We start from the raw sequence: 26,511 nt of genomic DNA, 5'->3' as shown, positions 1-26,511 counted from the left end.
GCTACAGTGGCCCTTTCATATTCCATGTTGAATACGTGCAAAACTGTATGATTGGTTTTGTCTGCACTTTGTGTTTTGTTCCCTGTTTGTTCTTAATCATTGAAACTAACCTGTATATGTTAACTTGTATATGTAGGGCCTAGCTGTAAAAGAGACCATGGTCACAGTCTGTGTTACTTGTTGAAATAAAGGTTTAATAATAAAATAAAACTTTTTATTTTTCATAAAAATATTTCCCTACATAAAACTAACATCACGTTACAGTAATTTATATGATGTTTTAAAGTGAAATATTAAACCGAATGAAATGTAACATTTGTATTTTAATAATATGATAACATTTTTCAAATGTGATCAATGTCACACCAAATATAGAACATGGTTACTGTATTTTCCAAATATAGCATATTAATGTTATTAATTGAAATTGTATTAATTTTAATTTGTTTTCAGTTGGGGAAGCATGGGTCAAGAGACGCAACAATGCAGATTTATTGCCCCCTAACAGTGAGTCATCAATATCATGCATTATCTACCATATGTTATATATTTTAAAGCATAGTGCTGTATTGTTCATAGTAAATTAAAAAAAATTATAATATGGGGAGAAAGCGTGATAGATACTGCTCAGTTTTTTCTTTGGGGCACATTAGTTTAAATATATATTAACATTTTTTGACAGGCAAATATGATACAACAGGCAAGTTTGTATGTATGGTCCAGTATTGTTCATAGAGTAAATACCTTGTAAATATGTTTTACTGTAGAGTTTGTAACATTTCTTTGCACTGGTGTTTATGTTTCAGTGTCTGGAAGTCCTAGTGATCTAAGGATTGTTCTGCTGGGTAGGAGTGTCTCTGGGAAGAATGATGTTGGAAACATCATCCTGAACATCGATGCATTTCGACATGACTATGTACTCGACCAATGTATAAGAGCCAGTGGGGAAGTGGAGGGAAGACAGATAACTGTGATCAACACTCCTGACCTGTTAGACCCTGATATCTCACATGACAAACTCTCAGAGGAACTGAGTTGGATTAAAACTCTTTCTGAACCTGGACCTCATGTGTTCCTGTTGGTGCTGCAGCCTGAAGTTTTCATAGAAGAAGAGAGAAACAGAATAAGGAAAATCTTAAAGAACCTCAGTGACCGGTCCTTTGGTTACTCATTGGTACTGACAACTCGTGAAGTCAGGGGAGGACACATTCATGAGAATGAAGCTCTGAACCTGATGATCCAAGAATGTAGAGGAAAGCAGTGTCTGATGAACCTCAATGACCGTAATCACCTAATGACATGTATTGACCAGATGGTAAAGGACAACGAAGGAGCGTATGTTACCTTGGAAGTATTTGAAGATACCACAAGTAGCTTGACACAAGACAACAGGGAGAAACATGTTGGAAAGGACATTTTGGAACAAAGGGAGTCAACAAAATTGAACAAGGAGAAAGTTATACAAACTGGTAATTACACATGAAGAACAGAAAACTGACAAAAGTAATAGTGAGATAAACAATGAATATGAGTTATTAAAATATAACAGTATTAAAATATAAACTGACAACATTTTGGTTCATTGTGCTTGGTTAAAACTGCAAAGATTAAAACTTTCAATTTTTTTTTCAGGATTGGCATCACCTCAGAAAAAAAGGGAGGAACAACCCAGCAGTGGAAACCAATGTGGGTAAAATGTAAAAATCAGACTCATTTACACAAAAGCTTGAACTCCCAAAACATGGAAAGAGACAAAACATTTGGCTCTTTTGGGTTCTAAATAATTCAATTGGCAAAGGTTTTATGTTTCACATGGATCTTTCAACATACTCAAAACCTCCTAAATGTTTTCACCATGTATTGTATGTGCATAAACATGGGTTAGCTACAACTGAGTTTATTAACCCTTTATTTCAACAAGGAATACAGACTCAAACCAAGGTCTCTTACAGCTGTGCCCTGCGTATACAAGTTTAGATACAGGTTAGTTTCAGTGATTAAAAAAACAAACAAAAAACACTGAGTACAGACAAAACAATTCAGTTTAGTTACGATGAGAAATAGCACGAAACTAGTAAAAAAAGAGTTTGATTAATGCAATTCTCCAACCTCCCTCCAGGGAGACTCTCCACCCAGTTATCTCAGTCCTCGCGTTCTTATTCAGCATCACTTATTAGCATCAGAAATACAGTTGTGCTAACCTATCCCTGAGGCAGAGCCTTTAAAACGTTCACAGGCACAAAGGTGAGACCTTGTACCTGCACACACTGTAATCTAGAGTTGTACTCAAACGTTTGCATACCCTTGGAGAATCGATAATATATGTAAAATTTTTAAAGAAAACATGAGTGAGCCGGCAAAACACATTTCTTTTGTTTCTTATGGGATTCATATTCAACTGTAGGTCATAACAGAATGGCACAATCATAAAACAAAAAATGGCAACAAAGAAAAAAAATGAAATGACCCCTGTTCAAAGTCTGCATACCCTTAGTTATTAATATTGTGTATAGCCCCCTTAACATCAATGACAGCATGCAGTCTTTTGTAATAGTTGTTTATGAGGCCCAGAATTCTTGCAGGTGGTATAGCTGCCCATTCGTCTTGGGAAAATGCCTCCAGGTCATGCAAAGTCTTTGGTCGTCTTGCATGAACCGCATGTTTGAGATCTCCCCAGAGTGGCTCGATGATATTAAGGTCAGGAGACTGTGATGGCCACTCCAGAACCTTCACCTTTTTCTGCTGTGCTTAGGGTCATTGTCGTGCTGGAAAGTCCAAGAGCGTCCCATGAGCAGCTTTTCGTGCAGAAGAATGCAAATTGTCTGCCAGTATTTTCTGATAACATGCTGCATTCATCTTGCCATTAATTCTCACAAGATTCCCCGTGGCTTTAGAGCTCACACCCCCCCAAAACATCAGTGAGCCACCACCATGCTTCACAGTGGGGATGGTATTCTGTTCACTATAGGCCTTGTTGACCCCACTGCAAAACAAAGCGCTTATGGTTGTGACCATAAAGCTCTATTTTTGTCTCGTCGTTCCAATTTACAGTGTGCCAGAAGCTGTGAGGAGTGTCAAGGTGTTGCCGGGCATATTGTAACTGGGCTTTTTTGTGGCATTGGCGCAGTAAAGACTTCTTTCTCGCAACTCAACCATGCAGCTCTTTTTGTTCCAGTATCATCGTATTGTGTTCCTTGAAACAGCCACACCGTCTTTTTCCAGACCAGCCTGTTTTTCTCCTGAGTTTACCTGTGGGTTATTCTTTGTATCCTGAACAATTCTTCTGCCAGTTTTGGCTGAAATCGTTCTTGATTTACCTGACCTTGGCTTGGTATCAAGAGTTCCCCAATTACCAATTCCTAATTAGTGATTGAACAGTACTGACTACCATTTGCAAGGCTTTGGATTTTTTTTATAACGTTTTCCATCTTTATAAAGTTCCATTACCTTGTTACGAGGTTATTTTCTGCTCCCCATGGCTCAGTATCTAGCCTGCTCAGTGTATCCATGTGAGAGCTAACAAACTAATTGACTATTGACACTGAGAGCAATTTAAAAAGCCACAGGTGTGGGGAATTAACATTTAATTGCCATGTTAACCTGTGTGTCACCTTGTGTGCCTGTAACAAAGCCAAACATTCAAGGGTATGTAAACTTTTGATCAGGGCCATTTGGGTGATTTCTAATATCATTATGATTTTAAAAGGAGCCAAACAATTATGTGATAATGACTTCATTTTATCACTATCCTCAAATACATATTTTTTTTTTTTGCATGATCAGTCATATTTTCCAAAACACTGCCAAAATTTCACAATTTCTGCCAGGTTATGCAAACGTATGAGCACAACTGTACAATGGAATGGGCAATATTGATGCGCTAATAAGGTACAACAACAGTAAGCAACAATGACTTGTGAAGGTGAATAGTAATTACCTTGGATATGTGTGAAAACTGTGGTAAACAGGTACATTGCAATGTTTTATCTACATACCCTTTGTTAATGTGATTTACAGTGTCTTCACTCAGGATTGTTCTTTTGGGGAAGAGAGACGATAAGAAAGTGGTGGGCAACATGATTCTACAACAAGAAGCTTTTAAGTCATCTTGGTCTCAAATCTTCAGGCATGAACAGCAATGTGATTCAGCCAGTGGAAAAGTAAATGACAAATCAGTAACTGTCATAAAGACTCAGGACCTGTTTTCTATGTCTGGGGAGTCCATAATGAAGGAGATGGAGAAGTGTAAGAACCTGACAGCCCCTGGACCTCATGTTCTTCTGCTGGTTTTGAAGTCTGAAGAGTTCACAGAACTGAAACTAAACACTTTGAAGTGGATCCTGAGTCTGTTTGGTAAAAACGCCTTCAAACACTCAATGGTGGTCATTACTCACAAGGTGGAATCAGAAAATCCTCATCTAACCAAAATGATCACAGAGTGTGGGGGAAGGTTTTATAACTTGTATTCACAAGGAAGTGACCACAGAGAGCTAATAGGAAAGATAGAAACAATGGTGAAGGCGAATGATTGTAAGTACCTCACCTACAATGAAGAGAAGACACATGATACCATAATACCAAAGGTGCAAAGGTTAAACTTGGTTCTGTGTGGCAGAAGTGGAGCTGGGAAGACTTCTGTATCCAATGCCCTCCTGGGTCAAACAGAGTCAATGTCCTCCTCGGTGTGTTTAAAGAGAGAAGGAGAGATATGTGGTCAGCTGGTCACTGTCATTGAGATGCCTGCTCTGTATGGAACACATCTCACTCAGGAGGAAGTGATGGATCAGAGTTTCCGCTGTGTCTCTCTCTGTGAGCCTGGAGTCCATGTTTTCCTCCTGGTCATCCCTGGGGGTCCACTCAATGATGAAGACAAAAGAGAGATGGAGACCCTCCAGAACATTCTGGGCCCACAAGTCAATGACTTTACCATGGTTCTGTTCAGACAGGATTACATTCCAGTTGATAAGACAACAGTGGACATTCTGGAACAAAATGCAGACATGAAGCAACTGATCAAGACGTGCAAAGGCCAGTATTCATTGTTTGATGCTTCAAAGATTGAGAACATCCAGAAACAGCTTTTAGAAGATATTGTTAAAATAAAGGATCGAAACAAAACATGCTACACTCCATACATGTATGTGAAGGCACAGAACAGAAGAATCCTAGATTTGGAGGAAAAAATCAGCAACGAGTCACAAGGTGAGTTAGAATCTAATAATCTAAATAGAAGGAGGAAATCATATTGCTGAATAGCTCTATATTTTCCTATTTTAAATATGTAAACAATTACACCACATTTATATTTAGTGCAATATTTTTATTCGAAACGAATAACAGTTGTATTACTACAAACCCAATTCCAATAAAGTTGGGACACTGTTCAAATTGTGAGTAATAAATGAATGGAATAATTTACAAATCTCTTAAACTTATATTTAATTCACAATAGAATATAGATAACATATCGAATGTTGAAAGTGAGACATTTTGTAATGTCATGCCAAATATTGGCTCATTTTGGATTTCCTGAGAGCTACACATTCCAAAAAAGTTGGGACAGGTAGCAATAAGAGGCCGGAAAAGTTAAATGTACAGATAAGGAACAGCTGGAGGACCAATTTGCAACTTATTATGTCAATTGGCAACATGATTGGGTATAAAAAGAGCCTCTCAGAGTGGCAGTGTCTCTCAGAAGTCAAGATGGGCAGAGGATCACCAATTCCCCCAATGCTGCGGCGAAAAATAGTGGAGCAATATCAGAAAGGAGTTTCTCAGAGGAAAATTGCAAAGAGTTTGAAGTTATCATCATCTACAGTGCATAATATCATCCAAAGATTCAGAGAATCTGGAACAATCTCTGTGCGTAAGGGTCAAGGCCGGAAAACCATACTGGATGCCCGTGATCTTTGGGCCCGGAGACGGCACTGCATCACATACAGGAATGATACTGTAATGGAAATCATTGTCGGTGAACACAATCCACCGTGCCATTCGCTGTTGCCGGCTAAAATGCTATAGGTAAAAATAAAAGCCGTATCTATACAGGATCCAGAAGCGCAGGCGTTTTCTCTGGGCCAAGGATAATTAAAATTGGACTGTGGCAAAGTGGAAAGGTTTTCTGTGGTCAGATGAATCAAAATTTCAAGTACATTTTGGAAAAATGGGAAGCCATGTCATCCGGACTAAAGAGGACTAGGACAACTCAAAGTGTTATCAGCGCTTAGTTTAGAAGCCTGCATCTCTGATGGTATGGTGTTGCATGAGTGTGTGTGGCATGGGCAGCCTACACATCTGGAAAGGCACCATCAATGCTGACAGTTACATCCGAGTTCTAGAACAACATATGCTCCCATCCAGACGTCGTGTCTTTCAGGGAAGACCTTGGGAAGACCTTGCATTTTCCAACATGACAATGCCAGACCACATACTGCATCAATTACAATGTCATGGCTGCATAGAAGAAGGATCCGGGTACTGAAATGGCCAGCCTGCAGTCCAGATCTTTCACCCATAGAAAACATTTGGCGCATCATAAAGAGGAAAATGCGATAAAGAAGACCTAAGACAGTTGAGCAACTAGAAGCCTGTATTAGACAAGATTGGGACAACATTCCTATTCATAAACTTGAGCAACTTGTCTCCTCAGTCCCCAGACGTTTGCAGTCTGTTATAAAAAGAAGAGGGGATGTCACACAGTGGTAAACATGGCCTTGTCCCAACTTTTTTGAGATGTGTTGATGCCATGAAATTTATTTTTCCCTTAAAGTGATAGAATTTCTTTTAACAGATCTTGGGTTTGCAAGATAGACACGGTATAGTCCAGTTGACCAATTCCTTTTGATTTTATGTCTGTATTGATATGTTTCCTGAATGTGAAGTTGAAATGATCAGTTACTGCAACCATCCCACAGCAACATGTCGGTGTCCCCATCTAGGACTTTTCCAATCAGATCTCCCCAGTCATGCAAGTGATTTGCTTTCTCACGTCCACCTTGACTGATCTCTGACCACTTTATTTTATTAACAACAGCCACGTCTTGCAATGCAGGAATATTTGTGACTTCTTGTCGGGCTACTTGATAGTTCTTGATAAATCACACGTTTTCGCCGGGCCGTGTAAGCTGACCCAGCCTAGAAGAGTGAATGTCTCTTACTGAGTCCGTCTCTGACTGACTGACTGACTGACTACCCTTGTCAAATAGCGTAATGGTTAGAGACATGGGCTACGGAACAACAGGTCCTGCGTTCGACTCCTGTAGCAGTCAACCCACATGATGTCTGAGGTTCAGGACAGGCAAAAACTTTGCTGGCTATAACCTTATGTTCCTACCTAACAGGAAGCCAAATATAAAACAGTTCTGGTGGATACAATTTGTTCAGGAACGACAAACACTTCGCTGCCTACATGGTTCTCTTTTTTTCACTTGACAAAAAAATCAGTTATTAATAAATCGTCACCTATATTGATATATACTCAATGTCATTCACAAATGGCTAATTAGCTGTTAAAACGGCCTGTGGTAAAAGAGGATTTTTCAGAATTGACAACAACTTTGCTGGCTACAACCTTCTGTAGCTACGGGAAGCCTAAAATGAAACTGTTTACTGTAGTGATGGTCAAACGAGGCTTCATTAGCGTTATTTTAGCAGCAGGATATTATGCTGGCAGCACTCAGATTTTCATTATCTCAATAAAAGCCATCATTGACATTTAAAAGGCCATATAGTTAACAATCTAGTATGTAAAAAAAGTACAGACAAGAACAACATTGAAAAAAGGAAATTAAACATAAAATGACAGACTAGATTGTTAACAATATTGCCTTATATAGTTCAATGATGGCTTTTATTTTGAAGAAGAAAAACTGAGTTAGCGCTGCTAGCATAATATCCTGCTGCTAGAAGAACGGCCATCACTAGTTTACTGTTATATTGCGACTGTTTCTGGTGGATTTTAGAATTATGTATTAGCATTTCTTCAGGATAGTCAAACACCTCACTGGCTGCACGATTCTCTCGTCTTTTCACTTGACGTAAAAGTCTGTTATCGTCACCTATATTGATACAGTACTTATTGTATCAGTGTCATTCATGAATGGCAAATAAGCCAGTGGCAAAAGCCATACAGTTAATAGATGCTATTTGGGGTGGAAGTAAACTTAATAAGAAACATTACTAAGTTTAACACAATGCGTAATGGGATCTAGCGACATATTACTGGCTGATAAGCTTTTAAAACGTCCAGTGGCAAAAGTCATACAGTTCATAGATACTATTTGTGGTGGAGGTAAACTTCATAAGAAACGTTACTTAGTTCAACACATTGGTTAATGGTGTCTAAAGAAATATTCAAACTTGACGTGATGTTAATGCATGACAACATTATATATTGTCAATATGCTATACTGACACCCGGAAAATGGTCAGCTTTGTGGTGTTGTGGTTAAAGACACAGCCTTACACGTGGGCAACCTTGGTTAGAATCTTGAGAGGGCAGCTATGATCAACATTTTCTATTGTGGCCCGGCTGAACTAGGCTTGCCTGGTTTCTTGTTAGATTCTATATCAGATAATATTATTTGAAGTTCACGTTATGAAAAATGTATGTAAAATGTAAGTTTTTTCAGACCGGTCTCCACCTTGCTTCGTGTATCGACTGAAATTACATAGTCAATAGGGCTCATTTGGATACCTTATATGGGTAATTGAAGGCGTTCTTTGGGCGGAGACTGTAAGCTCGTTCACGTACACAGGAGTATAGTATGGGTCTGATTTATCAATGGAAGCATGCGTATGTGTTGCGTACACCAGTCTGATAAATCCCATTAATGTTGTGCGCAAGCAAATCGTAGGATTTCCACATACGCCAGAATTTAGTTAGAAACATACGCAAGATTGATATACCCCAGGTGCACACTCTGTTCCCTCATGATGATCCAATATTCCAGCATGATTATGTCCCAATAGACACTGTTAAACTAAGCCAAGAGTGGTTTTATGAACACCAGGATGTATGGTGTACACATATTCTCCTTGTTACATTAGAATATAATAATGTTGTATCTAAAATAAAGTATAGCCATGTAAACATTATTTTACAATTATATAATGGTAAATACCTATTTGCTGAAATAAGTAGGAGAGGGACACATTCGTAATCCTTCATTCTCAACCACAGAGTACAGGAGCATATCCACAACTAAACATGCAGTAAACCCATTGCTCTTGTAATTTATTTAGAACACTTACCGTTAAAGACCTAATAGCTACAGACTAGACATTGACTGTTGTCTTGTAAATGTACTAGTAAAGCAAACAAAAAAACAATGGTTACTTTCGTAACCCCAGTTCTATGAGTGGAGCGTCGCCCATAGGGGCTTCGCTCCTATTGGTTTACCCTCTCTGCCAATCGGCAGTCACTGAAAATTTAAATATGCAAATAGCATTGCTCTAGGCCATCTGCCCCATGGCTATAAAAGCAGTGCCCACAGGACGGCTCGGGCGTGGAATAACCACACCACCCAGCCGCTTCCATCCGGCTCACACCAAGCACATCCGGTTGCACGCTGATCACAGCCCCCAAACGAATGTACCCACAACACCAACCCATCTGGTACCTCCTAAATCAGCCTCGACTGAATCGGAGCGTCCGAGGCCAGCCCAGAGAACACACCGGGACCCGGACTTGGCGCCCAAGTAGACGCTCAAGCACATCAAAGGCGAGCGTCCCACACACAAGTGCACAGGCATACTGGAGCTGCGAACGGACCCATGTCAATGAGCCGTCCCAGTAGCTTGACGGACCCAACTCACACCCCAGACTCAGCCACGCTGAGCACAGAGTGGGCCAACGTGCCTGCCGCCATGTCACACAAGTAGAATCGGACAAACGGCAACGGCGTCCCCCAGGACGCGGCAGCACAGATGTCCTCCACCCCCACGCCACCACCCCCAAACAGTGTGGCCGAGGCCGCCACCCCACGTGTGGAGTGGGCCCCGAACCCACTAGGTGTAGGGACACCACATGACGTGTAGGCAAGATCAATCGCCTCACACAACCAATGAGACAGACGCTGTTTCGACAACGGCTGGCCCACCTTAGTGCCACCGTGACACAGAAAGAGTTGGGGCGTGGTCCGCACAGACGATGCAACCTCTCCTCCCTCGCACCCGCATGGGGAGGGGGAGAAAACGCCCACAACACCATCTTCATGGAACGAAACAACGCCTTGATCAGCTTGGGCAGAAATGCCGGGTTAGGGAGTAACACTGCCCTGCTGCCATCACCATTAATTATGCGTCTGTAAAGACTGGGACCCGTACTGACACACTGCCCATGGGAACCCCCCGAAGCAGTGTGCGCAGGACCCTCCAAAAAGCCAGGTCCCGCCCCAAAGAGTCCGGGACCTTGACCAATCGACGCCGGTGACGCACCGGGTCCAAACGGAGGCGGGCGAACCAGCGTTGAAGGCCCCTTATGTGCAGCAAACCCAGCGGGACCACCGTGTGGGCTGACGACATCAGACCCAGGAGAGACATGATGGCGTACACCGACACCATGCGTGACAGCTGGACATGTGCCAGGGCCCGCAGAGTGGCCTCTCTCCGTGCCTTGGACACCCGAGCCCTCATAGCGACTGTGGATAACTGGAGCCCCAGAAACACCACCAGGCAGCTGTACTGAGCAGCACTCTTCTTCCAGTTCACCGCAAATCCCAGGCGAGTGAGCTGAGTCACTAACCGGAACGTGTGAACCCTGGCCTGCTCTGCCAAGTGCGCCAGGACCAACAGGTCGTCCAGGTAGGCCAGAACCCTGACCCCCTGACCTCTCAACGGTCCCAGTGCAGCCTCTACGCACTTGGTGAAAGTGCTGGGAGACAACGTGTACCCGAACGGAATCCTCGTGTACTCGTATGCCTGGCCCTGAAAGGCAAACCGCTGGAACTTCCTGTGGCGCGGCAGAACAGGAACATGAAAGTAAGCATCCTTCAGATCAATGTTGACGCAAAAATCCCCGGGATGCACACATTCCAGGAGATGCTTTGTCGTGAGCATGCGAAACGGTCGCTTTGACACGCATTTGTTCAGAATGCGCAGGTCCAGAATCGGTCGCATGCCCCCCGTCTTTTTGGGGACCAGGAAGTAAGGGGAGTAGAGCCCCCTCTCCCTCTGCCCCAACGGGACCAGGGACACCGCCTCCTTTTCCAGAAGGTCCGCAATTTCCCCCTGTAGGGCCGCGACCTTCACCGGAGACGTCATGACAGTCTCACGACCCCCGAGAATGGGGAGGGTTGGCAGTGAAACTGCAGCGCGTTCCTCTTTCTCAGCGTCACATCCAGCCACCCCGGCAGAGTGCACAGCCGACGCCACTCTGAGTAGAACAGAGAGAGCGGGCGAGCACACAGCTGAGGGGCCGTGGTCAGCCATTGATTGTACGCGTCCTCTGCCCCGACCGCCGCGGGAGAGCTGTCCATAAACAGCCAACCCGCCTAAGGCAGGGCCCCCCCGAAAAGGAGAGGATGACGCACGTGACACCTGAGTCGAGCCGTCCGCCTCCCCACTGGTTACAGCCGTAACCAAGAAGACAGAGGCCCCGGCAGAAAGTGCACCTGAGCCTAGCTGACCCGCTCCCTCAGAGGGACGGGCAAAGAAACCTGCCCTGTCCAGTGGAAAACTGCCCGGCCCCCCATCCCGGCCCGCCCCCTCAGGGTCGACCGGTCGGACATCCCCGACCTCAGGCAGAGTCTGAGGACGGGACGCCCGCTCACTAAACATACCCAGGCCCACAGCGGCCGTCTGCAATGAAGGCTCACTCAAAGGTAAATAAGGTGAACACACAGCTTTATTTACACCAACAGAGGAGCACCCCACCAAACGCACACAGGATGGGGAAGCATCCAAGGGACACTCCCCCTCAAAGAGTCAGGCACGCCGCTTCTTAAATGGCGGAGCCTTACGACCCCCGTCGGCGTGGAGGAGGAGGAGGGGACGCCCTCTGGGGGCGAGGTTCCCTCACCTCCCGTTGTGCAGGACGCGCCGCGTCCTGTTCTGTCGACCCCGCCATCTTAGCACGGCGATGCTGAGCCCGGCGGCGTAGGCGACCCCCTGGCTTCCGTGAGGCCTCAGCAGGAGCAGAGGACGCTGTCGAGGAGGAGGGGACAGGCAAGAGGGCCCCCAAACGGAGACGCTCCTCCCTTTCCCTCTTCTGGCGCAACAGGGCCGTTGCGCCAAACAGGGCGTCCTCCTGAAGCAGAGCATTCAAGAAAGGAACCTTCTCCGGCTCCTTCAGAGACGTCAGCGCCAACCACAGGTGCCGGACCTGAACCACCGACGTTGCCATAACCCTGCCAGCCGACAAGGAGTTGGCCTGGGTCAGCTTCAGGATGGCTGCCGAAGCCCAACAGGAGGGAGCAGTCCCAGGGGTAGGTGGTCTTCTCAGTCGACGCCCCCAACTCCTGAAAGGAGTCCTCCTCATCGAGGAGACAGAGGACGTCGGCGAGTGGGACCTCCTCAGCGAAAAATGCAAGCCGCTCCATCCTCACCGGCAACGAGAGAACGGTGCAGGCAGTGCAAATCGGCTCCTCCTTGGCACCCTCACGAGCGTGCTGCGGCCCCAAACACGCACAACACAGAGCGTGCGTGTCTAAGGCCAGGTCCAGCTCGTCGCAGCCGCAGGCTGACACAGAAGTCAGTGGCCGGGGTACCGTCATTGAAGACGCAACTCCAGCAGCAGTAGACGGTGAAGTCATCCTTGACTGTCGAAAATCACCTAAATGCATAAAAATAAACTTTCTCCTGAAGAAAGAAGGGAGGCAGATTGGGGTGTGTGCACTGCTTTTATAGCCATGGGGCAGATGGCCTAGAGCAATGTTATTTGCATATTTAAATTTTCAGTGACTGCCGATTGGCAGAGAGGGTAAACCAATAGGAGCGAAGCCCCTTTGGGCAAAGCTTCACGATATAGAACTGCCTGGTAGGAGACCACCATGAAAACAATTCTCCAAATAGTTTTGATTCCCAGAAATGCAGGGATTAAATACAAAACATGCTGATATTTGTAATTAATCTCATATGAATGAAAATACCCACCTATTAAAACTGACAGTCTGGATTTTAACTTAATAGTCATTGTATCACTTTAAGACCAAAGTCTGGAAATATATATCCTAATCAAATAAAAACCTGTCACTATCTAAATACTTTTGATTTACTGTAAATAAGTCTTCAGTGTTGATTAACATCAATCCAGGCAGTAAAGTGTCTTAATGAACTGATTAACATTTCTTGTTTTATTTCAGGTGCTGAATCAAAGTGCTCTACTACAGAGGGTTTGAGGGTGGTGCTGATTGGGAAAACTGGGAATGGGAAAAGTGCTTCTGGAAACACCATCCTGGGCCCAAATATGTTTGAGTCTAAAATCAGCTCTGACTCAGTGACAACAGTTTGCAAGAAGGCAGTTGGCAAAGTGGATGGAAGAACAGTTGCAGTGGTGGACACACCTGGTCTCTATGACACAACACTGTCTAATAAAGATGTACAGGAGGAGATAGCAAAATGTATTTCCCTGTCAGCCCCGGGACCCCATGTGTTTATCATAGTGTTAGGTATTGGCAGAATCACAAAAGAGGAGCTGGACACTTTGGACCTCATAGAGAAAACCTTTGGTCAACAGGCAAGACAGTTCAGCTTAGTTCTGTTTACCGGAGGAGATAACTTGGTAGACATATCGATTGATGATTACATTAAGAGTAGCACAAATGCCCAACTGAAAAAACTGATCAGAGACTGTGGAGACAGGTACCATGTCTTCAACAACAGAGATAAACATGACCACACACAGGTCACTGAGCTTTTCAAGAAGTTTGACATAATGGTGTCCATGAACAAAGGCACTTTCTACACAAATGAGATGTTCCAGGAGGCAGAGGCATCAATTAAAAAAAAACAGGCTGAAATACTGAAGCAGAAAGAGTTGGAGATAAAAGCTGACATGGAGAAACTGAGGGTCCAGCATGAAACAGAAATGAAAAAGATTAAGTCGAAGTTGGAAGAGGAGAGAAAGAAAGTTCATGAGGAAAGAGAGATAAGAGAAAAAATGTTAAAGGAGAGAGAGGACGCTATCAGAAAAGAACATCAAGAAAAGGAGAAAAAAGAGAAGGAACAAAGGAGGCTGGAGGATGAAAAGAGGAAAGAACAAGAAATGTTGCAAAGGAAAATATTTAGCGAAGAAAAAGAGGAGATGGAAAAAGAGATGCAAACTCAAAAAGAAAAGTTGGAAAAACAACAAAGAAAAAATGAGGATCTATATAGAATAATGCTGGAGCAACGAAGACAACAACAGAAGAATAGAGAAGAAGAATTGCTTAAAGTACAAGAGAAGCAGCTTGCAGACCTTAAAAGGAAACAGGAAGAAGAATTGGGAAGGAGAGAGAAAGAAGAGCAGGAGAGGAAGAAGAAAGAAGAGGAACAAAGACAAGAGTGGCAGAGAAAAATTGATGCAGCCGAGACAGGTCAAACAGAAATGCAACAGGTCATGATGAGAGAAAAAAATAAATGGGAGGAACAGTTGAACAAAGAGAGAGTCAGACAACAGGATGAAGAAAGACTTAGGAGACAGAAGGAGACTGAAGCTATTAAACAACAAAAGGAACAACAGAGGAGACAGAGAGAGGAGTTTGAAAAAGAGAGAGACAGCGATAGAATCAAGAACAATGAATTAGAAAAGCAGAGAAGAGAGATGGAGCAGAAAGAAAAAGATAGAATAGAAAAAGAGTTTGAAGAAAAGAGGATAGAGTTGACAAAGAAAATGACCACGATGCAGGAAGACTGGGAGAGACAACGTGGAGAGGAATGGGAAAGGAGACATCAAGAGGATCTAAATCGAAGAAAGGAGGAAGAACGAAGACTGAAGGAAGTGGAGGAACATTTCAGACAAGAACGTGAGGAAGAGAACATGAGGAGGGAGAATGAAGATAAAGTCAGGAGAGAACAAGAACAGAATAAATGTAAGGAGTATGAAAGGCAAAAGACAGAAATGATTTGTAAATATGAAGAAGATGCCAGAAGACATGCAGAGGAAGTTAATGACTTTAAAGAGAAATATGAAGAAATGAAAATCAAATTGTTGGAAGAGCGGGACGCTATGACAGTACTAAAGGAAAAGCAGAAAAAGGAGCATGATAAATTAAAAGATCTCTATAGACAAGATAAATGTCAACTGACAAAAAAAATCAAGAAACTGGAAAAAAAACATAAGGATGAGAAAACTCAATTGCAGGAGATAATTACTGAATTGAAGAATTCAGAGGGAACATGTGTTGTACTGTGAGAATGTATATTTGAACAGAGCTGGTATAACTAATTAACTTTGTAATGTAGTTAATACTTGATATCCAGAAGAAAAACTAAATAAGCTGAGACTTCTGTTATGTGACAATCAGTAAAGGACAGATTGAATTGGAGTGTAAAACAACATTTATGTTTAAGTCATTATGCTCTTATCCGGAGTGACTATGTACATTTCATACTCTGTTCATAGTTTCCCCCCATGGATACTGTTGAGCGCCAATATACAGCTACGGAAAAAATGAAGAGACCACTGCACCTTTTTCTTTCCTTTCCAAAAATGTTGAAAAGGAAGGTTTTGAGTGAGGAACAGAAGGGTTAAAGGAAAGAAAAAGGTGCAGTGGTCTGTTAATTCTTCCAGACCTGTAGTATCCTTGGCTATGTGCTTGTGCCAGCAAATTTTTTATGATTCTGTAACTGTCTAATATGACTTATTTGCAAAACTTCATTGTGTGGCAGACTTTGGTCATGGTTGATTTCTCTATAATTAAATGTGAATAAATAATAACATTAATTATGTTCAATCATGTTCTGGGTTCAAAAGTCTTAAACTGTAAATCAATCCTCATTACGGAATGTCTTTATTTTGGGGATTTGTTTTTATTAAGTTAGATTTTCTTTCTTCCTTTCTTTATGAAGATGAGTTATTGCTAAATGCTTAAGGGGTTTAAGACCTAAGGGTATGCAGACCTTTAAACAAAGGTCAGTGGGTTTTTTCTTTGTTGTTATGTTTTGTTTTATGATTGTGCCATTCTTTTATGACCTACAGTTGAACGTGAATCTCTGCGTATTGACCCCCTTTGAGGCCCCAAATTCTAGCAGTTGGTATAGGTACCCATTCGTCTAGGCAAAAAGCCTCCAGGTCACACAAAGTCTTTGGTCATCTTGCATGAACAGTAGGTTTGAGATCGCCCCAGATTGGCTGGACTTTTATTCACTGCTCTGTAACCATAGAAGTTAGATGCTTCATTCTTCTTCCACATTAATATGGATTTTATGCTGCAAATAACAACGTAATAACAACCAGAAGCCCCACAATCACGATCACAAAACCTCTTGACGTGCCTGCGCGTCCAGATCACACATTTTTATTAATTGCTCCGGAACAGCAGAAGTTAGAGGCTTCATTTCTTTTCCACGGGAACAAGGACATGCCGCTGCAACGTCTCGTTTGTGTACTTTTGTAAACCAGAAGCCCCTGCAATCGTGAATATTGATCACCTATAGTCCTTCAGGATTTCAGCAGCAGCCCTAACTAATTATGCTTGATGTGTATTTTCTGATGTTTAGAAGTCTACAATACATGAACCAATCCAATGCGAAGCCTATCCATGTCACCCCACTCCCCAAAAGAGAGAGAAAGTGCTAGCGAGCGCGCCAGGGGGAGAGGCGTTGTCACCCTTACCATGCTCCCAATTCAGTCATTATGCACTTGGATTGCATTGAAGACGAGCAGTTGCTACCAGCAATTGTTTTGAGAAAAAATAAATGGCCAAACGGCGAAAGAAGTGGAAGAAATTATTTTGGAGAGCGAGGATAGTGAAAATGGGTCTGAACATTGAGACGATGAAAAGTATCAGGATGGAATCGACCTATTTGTGAAATAGGGTAAGTGTAGCCTAAATGCTATTCTATGACAATGTTTATTATTATTTTGCATTGTTTTAGTGGATTTACTAGGCCTATATGATACCTTGATATAACGGTATGGTCCCACATGGAAAGAACCTATATGAGGATATATGCGCATATATGTAACCTATATGCAGTCTATATGCACATATATGCTGCATATATGCTGCATATATGCACATATATGATAATATATATGCTGCATATATGCGTGTATATGCCACATATAGGCAAAATTGAGGTGCATATATGTGCATATACAGGCCATATAGGTCTCCTGTATTGCTTCTTTATATCCACATATAAGCCCTATATGTACATACAAGATACGTCTCCTAGCTCATGGCAAGATCTGGTCATTTTGTAGCTCATATCTCACTTTGGAAACTGTCATACATGATGCCTAGCTCATATTTTCTATTATCAAGGCAATAACTAAGAAATAACTAAAAAAAATTATGCAAGAACTTATGTATGTGCGAACACGTGAAATGGGTATCACATCTAATTGGCATGTTATGGAATTTAACTATGGCACTTAAGTGAGAGGAGATGGAAAGCTATGATGTCTACACGTTTTCCTGAAACATTTACAAGGTCAATAGTGGAAAAGAAGGAAATGTATAACAAAATGGTTTGTGTTTTTTTATTTTTGTCAATCAAGCCTTTTTTCCAATTTCAAGTCACTTCCAGATTCACATTACAGCTCATACACATCCACACATTCACCGTTACATCCACCAAATGCAATGTTTTCTGTATTGTCTTAATGCATTTTCCAGAATATGGCTGAAAGGTCATTACAGTCTGAATGTAGCAAAAAAACTAACAAAAGAAAAGTACATAGAATATACATTCAGGTAATCATCATCATCCCACATCTATCTGAGCATTTCACTGTGGTTAATGAATTTGAAGACAATGTCAACATTTCTGTTCACAGTTTTAACAAACAGACACTTTTCTTTTATCTGAGATGCTTGTATAGCAACTAAAGGCCCCAGACATTTCCTTACAGGGACGTAATAACAAGGATTCTTAAATTGACCGCAGATGTCCTGTTTCACTTTTTGGTAGTACTTCCCCACTGCATAACATGTCTCCCCCTGCCCCAGATCACAGACAATGAATGTCTTCACAGAGAAAATACTTTCCTCTCGATCAGAAAGAATGACAGTCTACGAGTTTCTCCGAAAAGTACGTGAGTAGTTTTGTGAATGAACTATTTCAAGATTAACCACTACTCTGCAAAAATACTTCACAGTGACTCTATTTTCAAGGTTGCTGATGCTGTTCAAGGCCAGAAAATCATCATTTCTGATCATACAAATTTTAGGCCTACCCAGAGATGTAACACCATGACAGCGACTTACTTCCTGCACCATTTTTTTCTCAACTGAAAAAGACTCTAAGAGAGCTAAGTAATCATCAGAAGCTGCCACCATGGTTTTTTGGGAAAATGATGGAAATGCAACCTGTAGCCAAACTGTTTTCATTATCTGCAGAGAAACTCCCTGGCTGCTCTTTATCATATCTAAAATGATCCCATTGTATGACTCAAACACAAATGCAGACTGTGCCCAGAGGGGACCCCAGTTCCTCACAGTATTGGGCAGATGAAGGCACAAATGTACATTGAAAGTGACATTATTGATCCCATAAAGGGTCTCCATTTCCTGAACAAACTCTGTTAGCAACCCCTCAGATTCTGATATGTGCAGTGGTGATATATTCTCACCGAGTAGAAGAGAAACCCCCTTTACCAACTTAAACCAGTGCTTCAGATATTTTTCAGGTAAGACCCCTTTCAATGTTGGTATGCTGTAATAAAACAACCACATGTTCCACTCGTGTGCCTTCCAGAACTTTTTCTCTTTCACTGAGCGAGGGACACGGGAAACATTACAGGGGGGTTTAATAGAAGTTCAAATGTCATCAATCTGTTCTGTTGAGTGTCCGATATACCATGGCGATTGGTTGTTTTCAGAATGAAACCACAGCGTGGTGATGCTTCTTGCTACACCCAGCAGCACACTGTGCATATAATCTGGAACACAGCCATCAATGATATTAAAATCAGGTAGACAAGACAAAATACTAGGCCCTTTCACTCCCTTAGTGGGGTTTCCAGCAAGAGCCTCTTCCACCAGATCATCAGTCTGGGAGGGATTCCTCAACTCTGCTTTTTCATAGGGATAAGCCCTTACACGCCCCCTGCGTTTTAGCACACTTGTTCCTTTCTGCATACAAAAAGAACACCCAAACTCACCATTAAACTGTTTAAAGTTCTGAATCAGTGGCCGAGCAACTGAATCTGCCACCATGGTAGTAAGCAGTACTTTACTTGTGACAATTTCCCCACTTTCACTTTCCCATATAAGACCATTAGAGTACAACTCTATGCATTCATCGACAAATGGTTTCATGTAAGTGTTCATATTTGGTTTGTTTTGACCAAACCACAGGCCACAAAGCATAACATGTTTTGCACGTAGCTGTATTGGCAGTTCATTAATAGTACACAAAATTGGCCACAAACTTTTTGTGTTTGATTTGTGCACTGGCACTCCATCACAGTTGAAAGTCAGTGATATGCTGTCTGGTGATGCAAGGGGTGATCGTTTTTTGTATAAATGTCCATCATATATATCTTTGATGGAGGCATCCTTCTTCTCAAAGCGGTGTTTCAGGTGTTTCCCTAATTGGTGGTCCTCAAGCAGTTTTTTAATTTGGTATTTTAGTGGCAAGTACAAAAAACACTGGTCTTTTTGTGCATGCGCTTTTGATGTGTCCTGGTCACAGACTGGGCACTTGACATTAAAGGGACCTTCCTGCATGCTTACCTTGCAACTCTTGCACACATAATGTACTTCTAATATGTCTTTCACTGAATCAAATGCTTTGTAGAAAAGGTACTTTGAGCCACTAACCAATTCCCCACCAGGACCAGCAATAAAGTTGATAAGATGCATGATGTCCTCCAAGGCTCTATTTGTTAATCCATGTTTGAGTTTTAATGCCAGCAGCAGGAGTTCCACCTGTTCTTTTGTTGGTTTCTGGTCTAAAGTTGGACTTGTGGGGTCTTCTAGATGTTCCTCTACTGGCTCCCCAGGTGAAGAGCTAGGGCCAGGTATGGGTTGGTTCATCTGTGAATTTAAAACATTGGATTAGCAATCCCAAATTTGCACAGACTCATACAAATGTACCATTTCATGTGGTTGGTAACCACTTGCATTTGAAGGCTCAAGTGTCTTTGTTTATTTTTTTTAACAGTCTTCTCCAAATTAATTTTATGCCCCCTTTTGTCCACATGTATATTTTTCTGACACTTTAAGCAACATCAGGAAGAATTGGGTTGTGGAATTATCTATGATGATTTACATTAACTAGTGTGCATGCACATGCACGAACAAAACAAAAAACACCTAACTTTAATATTTTTGCCATTTTTAGCCACTTACTGTGTCATCAGAAGCAGTAGACACCGGGTCATCTTGATTGTCCTCTTGGGTGAGATACCTAAAATAAAAATAAAAATCATTCAGCAAGAAATATGTAGGTTTTTTTATTTGGTATTTAATTTGGTGTGCGTGTTTTCTACTTACTGAGTTGTAGAAGAAGAGGCCACAGCTTCTTCATCATCACCCATATCTTCAGAAATGTCCCTAACAAAAATGTTGTGGTAATGTTAAAACACTTCATGCATCACTCAATATAATAGGATTGATATGACTGATTGATTAAGTCCAAGCAGGTAAATTCCATTCATGAGGTGAAACCTTTAAGACTGTAGATTCAAAACACACAAAGTGAAATATTTTCCTGGCTAGAGTTCCAACTTGAACAGTTTTCTTTATTTATTTACTTTGGACATGGAAAGGTACAGTGGACATGGAAAGATACATTTTACCTTTATACAAACATACTTAACATACATTAAGGGGAATTATGCCACATGCGTTTACATGGTATAGGAAATGATCTGTAGCTGGTAGCTTTGTTAGCTGGCTAATTTAGCTAGCTAGCTTCTAGTACGTTTTGTTACAAGACTTACTTTCGTTTACGTCTTCTCTTTGTTCTTTCTGGAACGGGTGCTTCGTCGTCAACGAGGTACCTTTTGTAACGTACTGGATCCATATCTATTGCTTTTCTTTAATTGCGTCTAAATTGCATTTCTCCACTCTGCTGCCACCGATCAGCCGCTACAGCGTCGCGTAGTTGATGACGTCATCCGCATGCGGCCCAGCACACTATCTTTCGCGCCGAAAGATAACGGCTGGGCGTAAAAATGGCGATATCAGCGTTGGAGATCCGCTATGTCCTACTTGAATGGACTGAGGGTGAGGATAGAGGGGCCCATAGTATTTTGGCTCTCGACTGTGTCCGGAATTTTTCAGTAAAAACATTTCTTGAAAGGACTGAAAAAAACGAGAAGCTGGTGGAATGGCGAAAAGGCCGCCAACCCTGGCCGGTGCACCGAGCAAGAATTATTGACGTGGCAAGTATGTTACATGCTAACTTTATCTGACGTTATGTAGTTACATACCACATTTAATGTTTTTTCTCGCTCTTAAAGAAGTCTAAAATGGATCTTGCTAGGTCCCTGGTTAGCAATAGCTTCGCTTTCTGGCTCATGTTAGCTACATAATTTGCTAATGTAAGCGAAGTCCAATTGGGACTAATGTTAGATTTGGTAACGTTAAGCATGATTAGACAAACGTTTGCAGTTCATGATAACATTTTAATTTTATTGCACCAGAATTTGAAAAAACTCTCCAAATTAAACTGCGTGGGATCGAGATGGAGAAAGAAGTCACACAGCAAACAAAACATCCCAAACTCAAAGTACCGTGATCAGGGGCAGACTGAGAAGGCTTCAAAGAAAAGGGTAACTGACTGCACCAATTGGTGCTTTACTTAAATGATCTCCCCCTCTCTCTCTTGTTTCTTAATGTGTAGGCATGTGTGTAGGTTTGTAATTGTGTCATCTATGATGATTTCATGTGCTTTGTTGACAAGATGTATGTGCAAGGTGGTGTAACGTAAGTTAATAAGAGTTGGGCTAAAAGTCAGTCTGTTTCTCTCTGTCAAGGTTGACAATAAAAAGAGATGTCCTTCTAAATACAACCACGAGGAGGAGGAGGAGAAGGAGGAGGAGGAGGATGAGGCGCGTCATGACAGGCCTTCAAAGAACAAGGTACACTACCAGTCTGCATCCAGTGTGTGTTGTTACATTGCAATACAGTAAAGATAAGTAAGACTTTTATAATAAAGTGCATTACCAGTAGCTGTAACAAGGTATGACACCGGCACAGTAGGCAACTTTGTCCTCTCACTTTCTCTCTCCCTCCCAGCGGGCCAGCGAAGAGGAGGAGCGTATTGGGGATGAAGAGGACATAGTACCACCCTCTAAGAAAAAGGTAGCCTAAATGATGACATCCATTGTGTGGTGTATTACATACATACATTACATGACATACAAGATGAGGAAGTTTCATGTTTTAAGTAAGGAATAACCACCAGGAGGCCAGACAACCAGTTACATATAGCCAAGTGGAGGGACTTCTGCCCTAGACTTCTTGCCACCTTCCTCTTACACCTCTCGTGACATCCTCCCAGCCAATCAGAATCAACCATTTACAAAATAAGTTATATAACAATTAGCTGTTGTTCTTCTCTCTGTCTCTTTCTCGTAGACAGCTGCTGAATTTAGAAAACACCTGGATGAACAGATGTGGGAGAGAAGGAAACTTGACCAAATGCAAAGAAATTTGCAGGAGTTGAGAAATGAAGTCCATTCTCTTAAAAATGAAAATGCACGTCTGAAAGACATTATCATCAATCGTAAGTATTCCTAATTTTTATATTTATTAGCAAGGTTTTTTCTGGAGATGGATATTGCGGTGGCAGAGAAGTGTAAACTTAGAAATGTTATGGGCTGAAACACGTGTTTGGCAAAATATGTTGTTAGCTGGTGAGGTAGTGTGTGTGCTCATATAGCCGTTGATAAGATTCAAATTAGATTTATATTTATTTGTCTCTTTCTGGAGGAATTTGTAGAGGGTTAACAAAAGTCATGGCCTAGAGAACATACAGTTCATGAGAATAAATGATGCTTTTCTGCCTTCAACGGCTCAAGAAGGCAATCGGCTCCAGAAAAAAACCCTGGGGAATTAGAATTTGGGAGAAATTGGAGAAAGAAAATTGCGTTCACAACCAGGTTTCCTATGCAGAGCCTTATCAATGGGCTTTGGAGGGTTTTAGCTTGAGTTCACACCTGCAGGAAATGTCTTTCGAAGAGTAAGGGCACTGAGTTGCTGGGTGCTATTTTGATCTAGTGATTGTAATTATAGTTTTTTATTTATATAACCTCTTTCTAGAAATCCCTCAAATGAAAAGTGACATCGCCATTATTGCTCAAAAGGTAAGTTCCTCTGATTTTCATTGCTTTTTAAAATTGTTTCTCAAGCAGAACTGGAGAGACTTGTGATGTTGGGCTGATTGATAGTGTTAATTTTTTATGTATTTACACTTTAATTTATTTAAGAGAATAACTATATTTTTCTTCTATGAAGAAGACTGGAAGGACTCCTGTGGAGGATCTAGATTCCTCCTTCTCGACTTTTGGAGAAATGCAACCGGTGAGTAACCCCCTTGCATTTTTATTTATTTATTTATTTTACTTGTTACTCAAACAGAGCTATATGGATTTTTATTATGTTTGGCTGATTACTTTTGCATGTAACTTTAATTTATTGGCATGTTTAATGTTTTTCAAGCCCCCCCTGTAAATAAGAATCTATAGTGGCTTGCTTGGATGAATAGAAATTGTTGAGTTTGACTATGTTTCTTTCTTCTCTAAGACTCCAGAGAGGAGACAGAGCCCAGAGGACACCGAGCCCTTTAAAGAGAGTCCCATGGTGACTGAGCGCTTTCGAGAGACACCACAGGTGTGTGTAACCCTTTTATACCTCAGATTTTACTTAAGGCTCCAACTGAGCTATAGGGATTTTTATGTTGGGATAGTTAGTGGTAATATGTAATTTACTTGCCCCATATTTATAAAATTGTTGAAGAGTTTAACAATGTTTTTCTTCTCTAACAAGACTGCAGCAACAGCTGAGACCTCAGCGAAAACACAGGTGAATAACATATTATGTAGTAAGGATGGGTATAAACTGTGTGCTTTGTAGGAGCCAATTAGTGTTATAAGTGACAATCATCCTCTCCTCCTGCCCCCCTTCACTCCTCTCCACCCACTGTCTTTTCTCCTTCCCTACTCTCCATCCAACCTCCTCCTTTCCCCCCACCCTGTCCTCCTCCTTCTCTCCTTTAATAACGTTTTGGGCAGTGATTAATTTGTTTCATTTCTTTATCATTCATCTGCATTTATACATATCATTAATCTGCATTTATACATAAAAACCTATTAACTATTGGGAAGCTAAGCATAAGAATCAATATGAAACATGAAAAAGTTTCTAAAAATTGCCAATAAATGTATATTGTGATGTGAAATTATTTTTCAGATGGAAGTTATAAAGGGCTCTGGGGTGTTTTGCCAGGCAGAAGCGTGGAAAGCAGCCCGCCTTGCCCCCTCTGCTACTGCCATGGTGCGGAATCTCCTGCTGGGCACCTTTGATTTGGAGACTTTGCTGAAAAGCAACCTGAATGGTACAAAACAACATGTTCCTAATCTCTTCTGTCCTTGAAAAAAAAAAACAGTCATATTCTGTGGAATAAATTATGTGTGTGCGGGCATACCATCGCTTTTTTACTTGGCATTTTTGTATTTCCTTGCACCTCAAGAAAACATGATGTGTATATAAAAAAAACTCTTGCTTTCTCCACCTTCATTTTACACCCCTTTCATAATAATTTTGAAATATTACTTTAAGGTGGGAAGCCAACCAGAGGGGATGGGGACCAGCTGGTCGCACTTGACCAAATTAAAAAGGCAGCCATTATTGGTGAGTAAATGCATAATGCATTGAGAAGGGAAAACCAAACTTTTAAGACTTTATAAGTTCACCACTTTAACCATAGCCTACTTGTAACAAAATTTATTAGGCATCAATGGAGACTGCATAAAGTAGGGCACCAATTATTGTTACTGTATCTGCTACTAATTCATCGCTTTCTGACTTCTTGATCCTACCTTTCCTCTTCTAAAGCCACATTGCTGGGGTATTGCGCTGTAAGGTGTGTAGTCCTCTATTTTGTAGAACATATAGTGTTGCAAATAACCTCATGGCATATTGTTGTCGTCTGAAGTGTTCTTAAATAATCATATTCACCCCTCCTTCACCTTAATCCCCTCTGTCCTGTGTTTGTGCCTTATTTTGTCTATACCGGTTATTGATTTGCTTGATTTTATTGCTTGATCTTATTGCACTTCGAGTAAACCTAGCATGGCAGCTCGCGGGTGGAATGTGTGTGTGAATGGGTCAATGGGAGGACATTGTAATGTATTTTGGGGGTGCAGGAAAATGCTATAAAAGTGCAGCCCATTGACAACTAGATATGTTTACATGTGCAAAGTTTCTTACATCAGATAAAAAATTTGAGGGATTAGAATATCTGAATCTGTTTACATGGAAACAAATAATCTAATCATGACGTGCATAAACATGCACCAAGCCTTATTCAGAATAATAGCATTTTGACATCCGCAGAGCGGTCTTAATTTCCCTAAAACAACTGCAGAAGTTGTACTTCACCTGTGTTTTAAGCTAAACAAAAAACTCGGGAGTGGCAACATTTTTCCTATCCATGAATTTTCTCTGCTTTGGATGCACATGATTGACTGTGTGACTGTTAACAATGCAGTTCCCATGACGGACGTGTGCATATGAAAGAACAATGCCCCCCCCCCCAAAAAGGGGGGGTGATGTTTCCAATCAGAATTTCTTTCAGATTTAGCAGAATCCAATCAGAATCTTCCAATTGACGTGTTTACATGACACATTTTTTATTATGGTCAGCCCTTTATCCAAAATATGTCTCCAGTCGCAGCTGTACTGTAAGCACTTTGGGTTCCTGATGAAGCACTATATTATTATTATACTGTCTAATTATTTTTGTCTTCTCTAGATGCTACATTGAAGAAGTGGCCGGCAGCCAGCCGAGGGCAGATAGGCACATCTATCAATTCAAAGCTCACGGAGCTGAGAAGATCAACAAGATAAATAGTTTTTTTTTTCTATTCAGTTTTTTGTCTTGTTTTTGTTCTTGTTCTATTTGATTGTTCTTAAGTAAATAAATAAATGTACATTTCTACATTTTGGGCTTTTATTTATTTTGCATAGTAGCTATGGATTTTAATAATTTTACTAATATATAGGTAAACATATAGGTGCATATATACATGCATATATGCACCCATATATACTTGCATATATGTACCTATATAGGTACATGTATGCACGTATATATGTACCCATATATGTACACATATGTGCATATATGGGTACATATATACGTGCATATATGTACCTATATAGGTACATATAAGCCCGTATATATGTACAC

The 26,511-nt window shown here is 41.5% G+C and overlaps 3 protein-coding genes and 1 long non-coding RNA gene across 7 annotated transcripts; 3 read left to right on the top strand and 1 right to left on the bottom strand.

The window, feature by feature from the left end:
- Nucleotides 1-457: 457 nt before the first annotated feature.
- On the top strand, nucleotides 458-16,152 carry LOC105009945. The gene is made up of 6 exons (XM_034291347.1): nucleotides 458-507; nucleotides 807-1,469; nucleotides 1,633-1,686; nucleotides 4,018-5,202; nucleotides 13,302-15,008; nucleotides 16,118-16,152. Coding segments are annotated over exons 1-6 (3,645 nt in total). The 5' UTR covers nucleotides 458-506.
- Nucleotides 16,153-17,177: 1,025 nt separating this feature from the next.
- On the top strand, nucleotides 17,178-18,827 carry LOC117593775. The gene is made up of 2 exons (XR_004575194.1): nucleotides 17,178-18,177; nucleotides 18,261-18,827. It is a non-coding gene; the product is annotated as an uncharacterized LOC117593775 (long non-coding RNA).
- Nucleotides 18,169-21,142, bottom strand: LOC117593745. Its single transcript, XM_034289899.1, has 4 exons — nucleotides 21,035-21,142; nucleotides 20,586-20,645; nucleotides 20,442-20,499; nucleotides 18,169-20,126 (listed from the first exon to the last, which is right to left on the bottom strand). The coding sequence occupies exons 1-4, from the start codon at nucleotides 21,115-21,117 to the stop codon at nucleotides 18,906-18,908; spliced, it is 1,422 nt and encodes a 473-aa protein (XP_034145790.1). The 5' UTR covers nucleotides 21,118-21,142; the 3' UTR covers nucleotides 18,169-18,905.
- Nucleotides 21,143-21,247: 105 nt separating this feature from the next.
- Nucleotides 21,248-26,234, top strand: LOC117593751 (cancer-related regulator of actin dynamics homolog). Of its 4 annotated transcripts, none has more exons than XM_034289918.1 (13): nucleotides 21,248-21,478; nucleotides 21,740-21,868; nucleotides 22,073-22,177; nucleotides 22,335-22,400; nucleotides 22,677-22,824; nucleotides 23,361-23,404; nucleotides 23,559-23,621; nucleotides 23,844-23,930; nucleotides 24,087-24,122; nucleotides 24,510-24,654; nucleotides 24,879-24,950; nucleotides 25,155-25,182; nucleotides 26,074-26,234. In XM_034289918.1, the coding sequence occupies exons 1-13, from the start codon at nucleotides 21,269-21,271 to the stop codon at nucleotides 26,222-26,224; spliced, it is 1,284 nt and encodes a 427-aa protein (XP_034145809.1). In that variant the 5' UTR covers nucleotides 21,248-21,268; the 3' UTR covers nucleotides 26,225-26,234. The 4 variants fall into 4 exon arrangements, with proteins under 4 accessions (XP_034145809.1, XP_034145805.1, XP_034145813.1 ...); XM_034289914.1 differs by having other exon boundaries at nucleotides 23,556-23,621; XM_034289922.1 differs by lacking the exon at nucleotides 25,155-25,182 and having other exon boundaries at nucleotides 23,556-23,621.
- The last annotated feature ends 277 nt before the right edge of the window (nucleotides 26,235-26,511 follow it).

The sequence above is a fragment of the Esox lucius genome, chromosome 3, assembly GCF_011004845.1.
Source record: "Esox lucius isolate fEsoLuc1 chromosome 3, fEsoLuc1.pri, whole genome shotgun sequence".
NCBI lineage: Eukaryota > Metazoa > Chordata > Actinopteri > Esociformes > Esocidae > Esox > Esox lucius.
This window is presented reverse-complemented; position numbering and strand designations above follow the sequence as displayed.

Bases quoted from the DNA above. Each gene is read 5' to 3' on its own strand.
- LOC105009945 (XM_034291347.1), top strand. The intron at 1,687-4,017 runs GTGGGTAAAATG...TGTGATTTACAG, and splicing joins ACCCAGCAGTGGAAACCAAT to TGTCTTCACTCAGGATTGTT. The intron at 5,203-13,301 runs GTGAGTTAGAAT...GTTTTATTTCAG, and splicing joins AATCAGCAACGAGTCACAAG to GTGCTGAATCAAAGTGCTCT.
- LOC117593745 (XM_034289899.1), bottom strand. From the start codon at position 21,117: ATGGATCCAGTACGTTACAAAAGGTACCTCGTTGACGACGAAGCACCC. The intron at 20,646-21,034 runs GTAAGTCTTGTA...CATTTTTGTTAG, and splicing joins AAGAGAAGACGTAAACGAAA to GGACATTTCTGAAGATATGG. The intron at 20,127-20,441 runs GTAAGTGGCTAA...TTAAATTCACAG, and splicing joins CTACTGCTTCTGATGACACA to ATGAACCAACCCATACCTGG.
- LOC117593751 (XM_034289914.1), top strand. From the start codon at position 21,269: ATGGCGATATCAGCGTTGGAGATCCGCTATGTCCTACTTGAATGGACT. The intron at 24,655-24,878 runs GTACAAAACAAC...TATTACTTTAAG, and splicing joins GCTGAAAAGCAACCTGAATG to GTGGGAAGCCAACCAGAGGG. The intron at 24,951-25,154 runs GTGAGTAAATGC...CCTCTTCTAAAG, and splicing joins TAAAAAGGCAGCCATTATTG to CCACATTGCTGGGGTATTGC.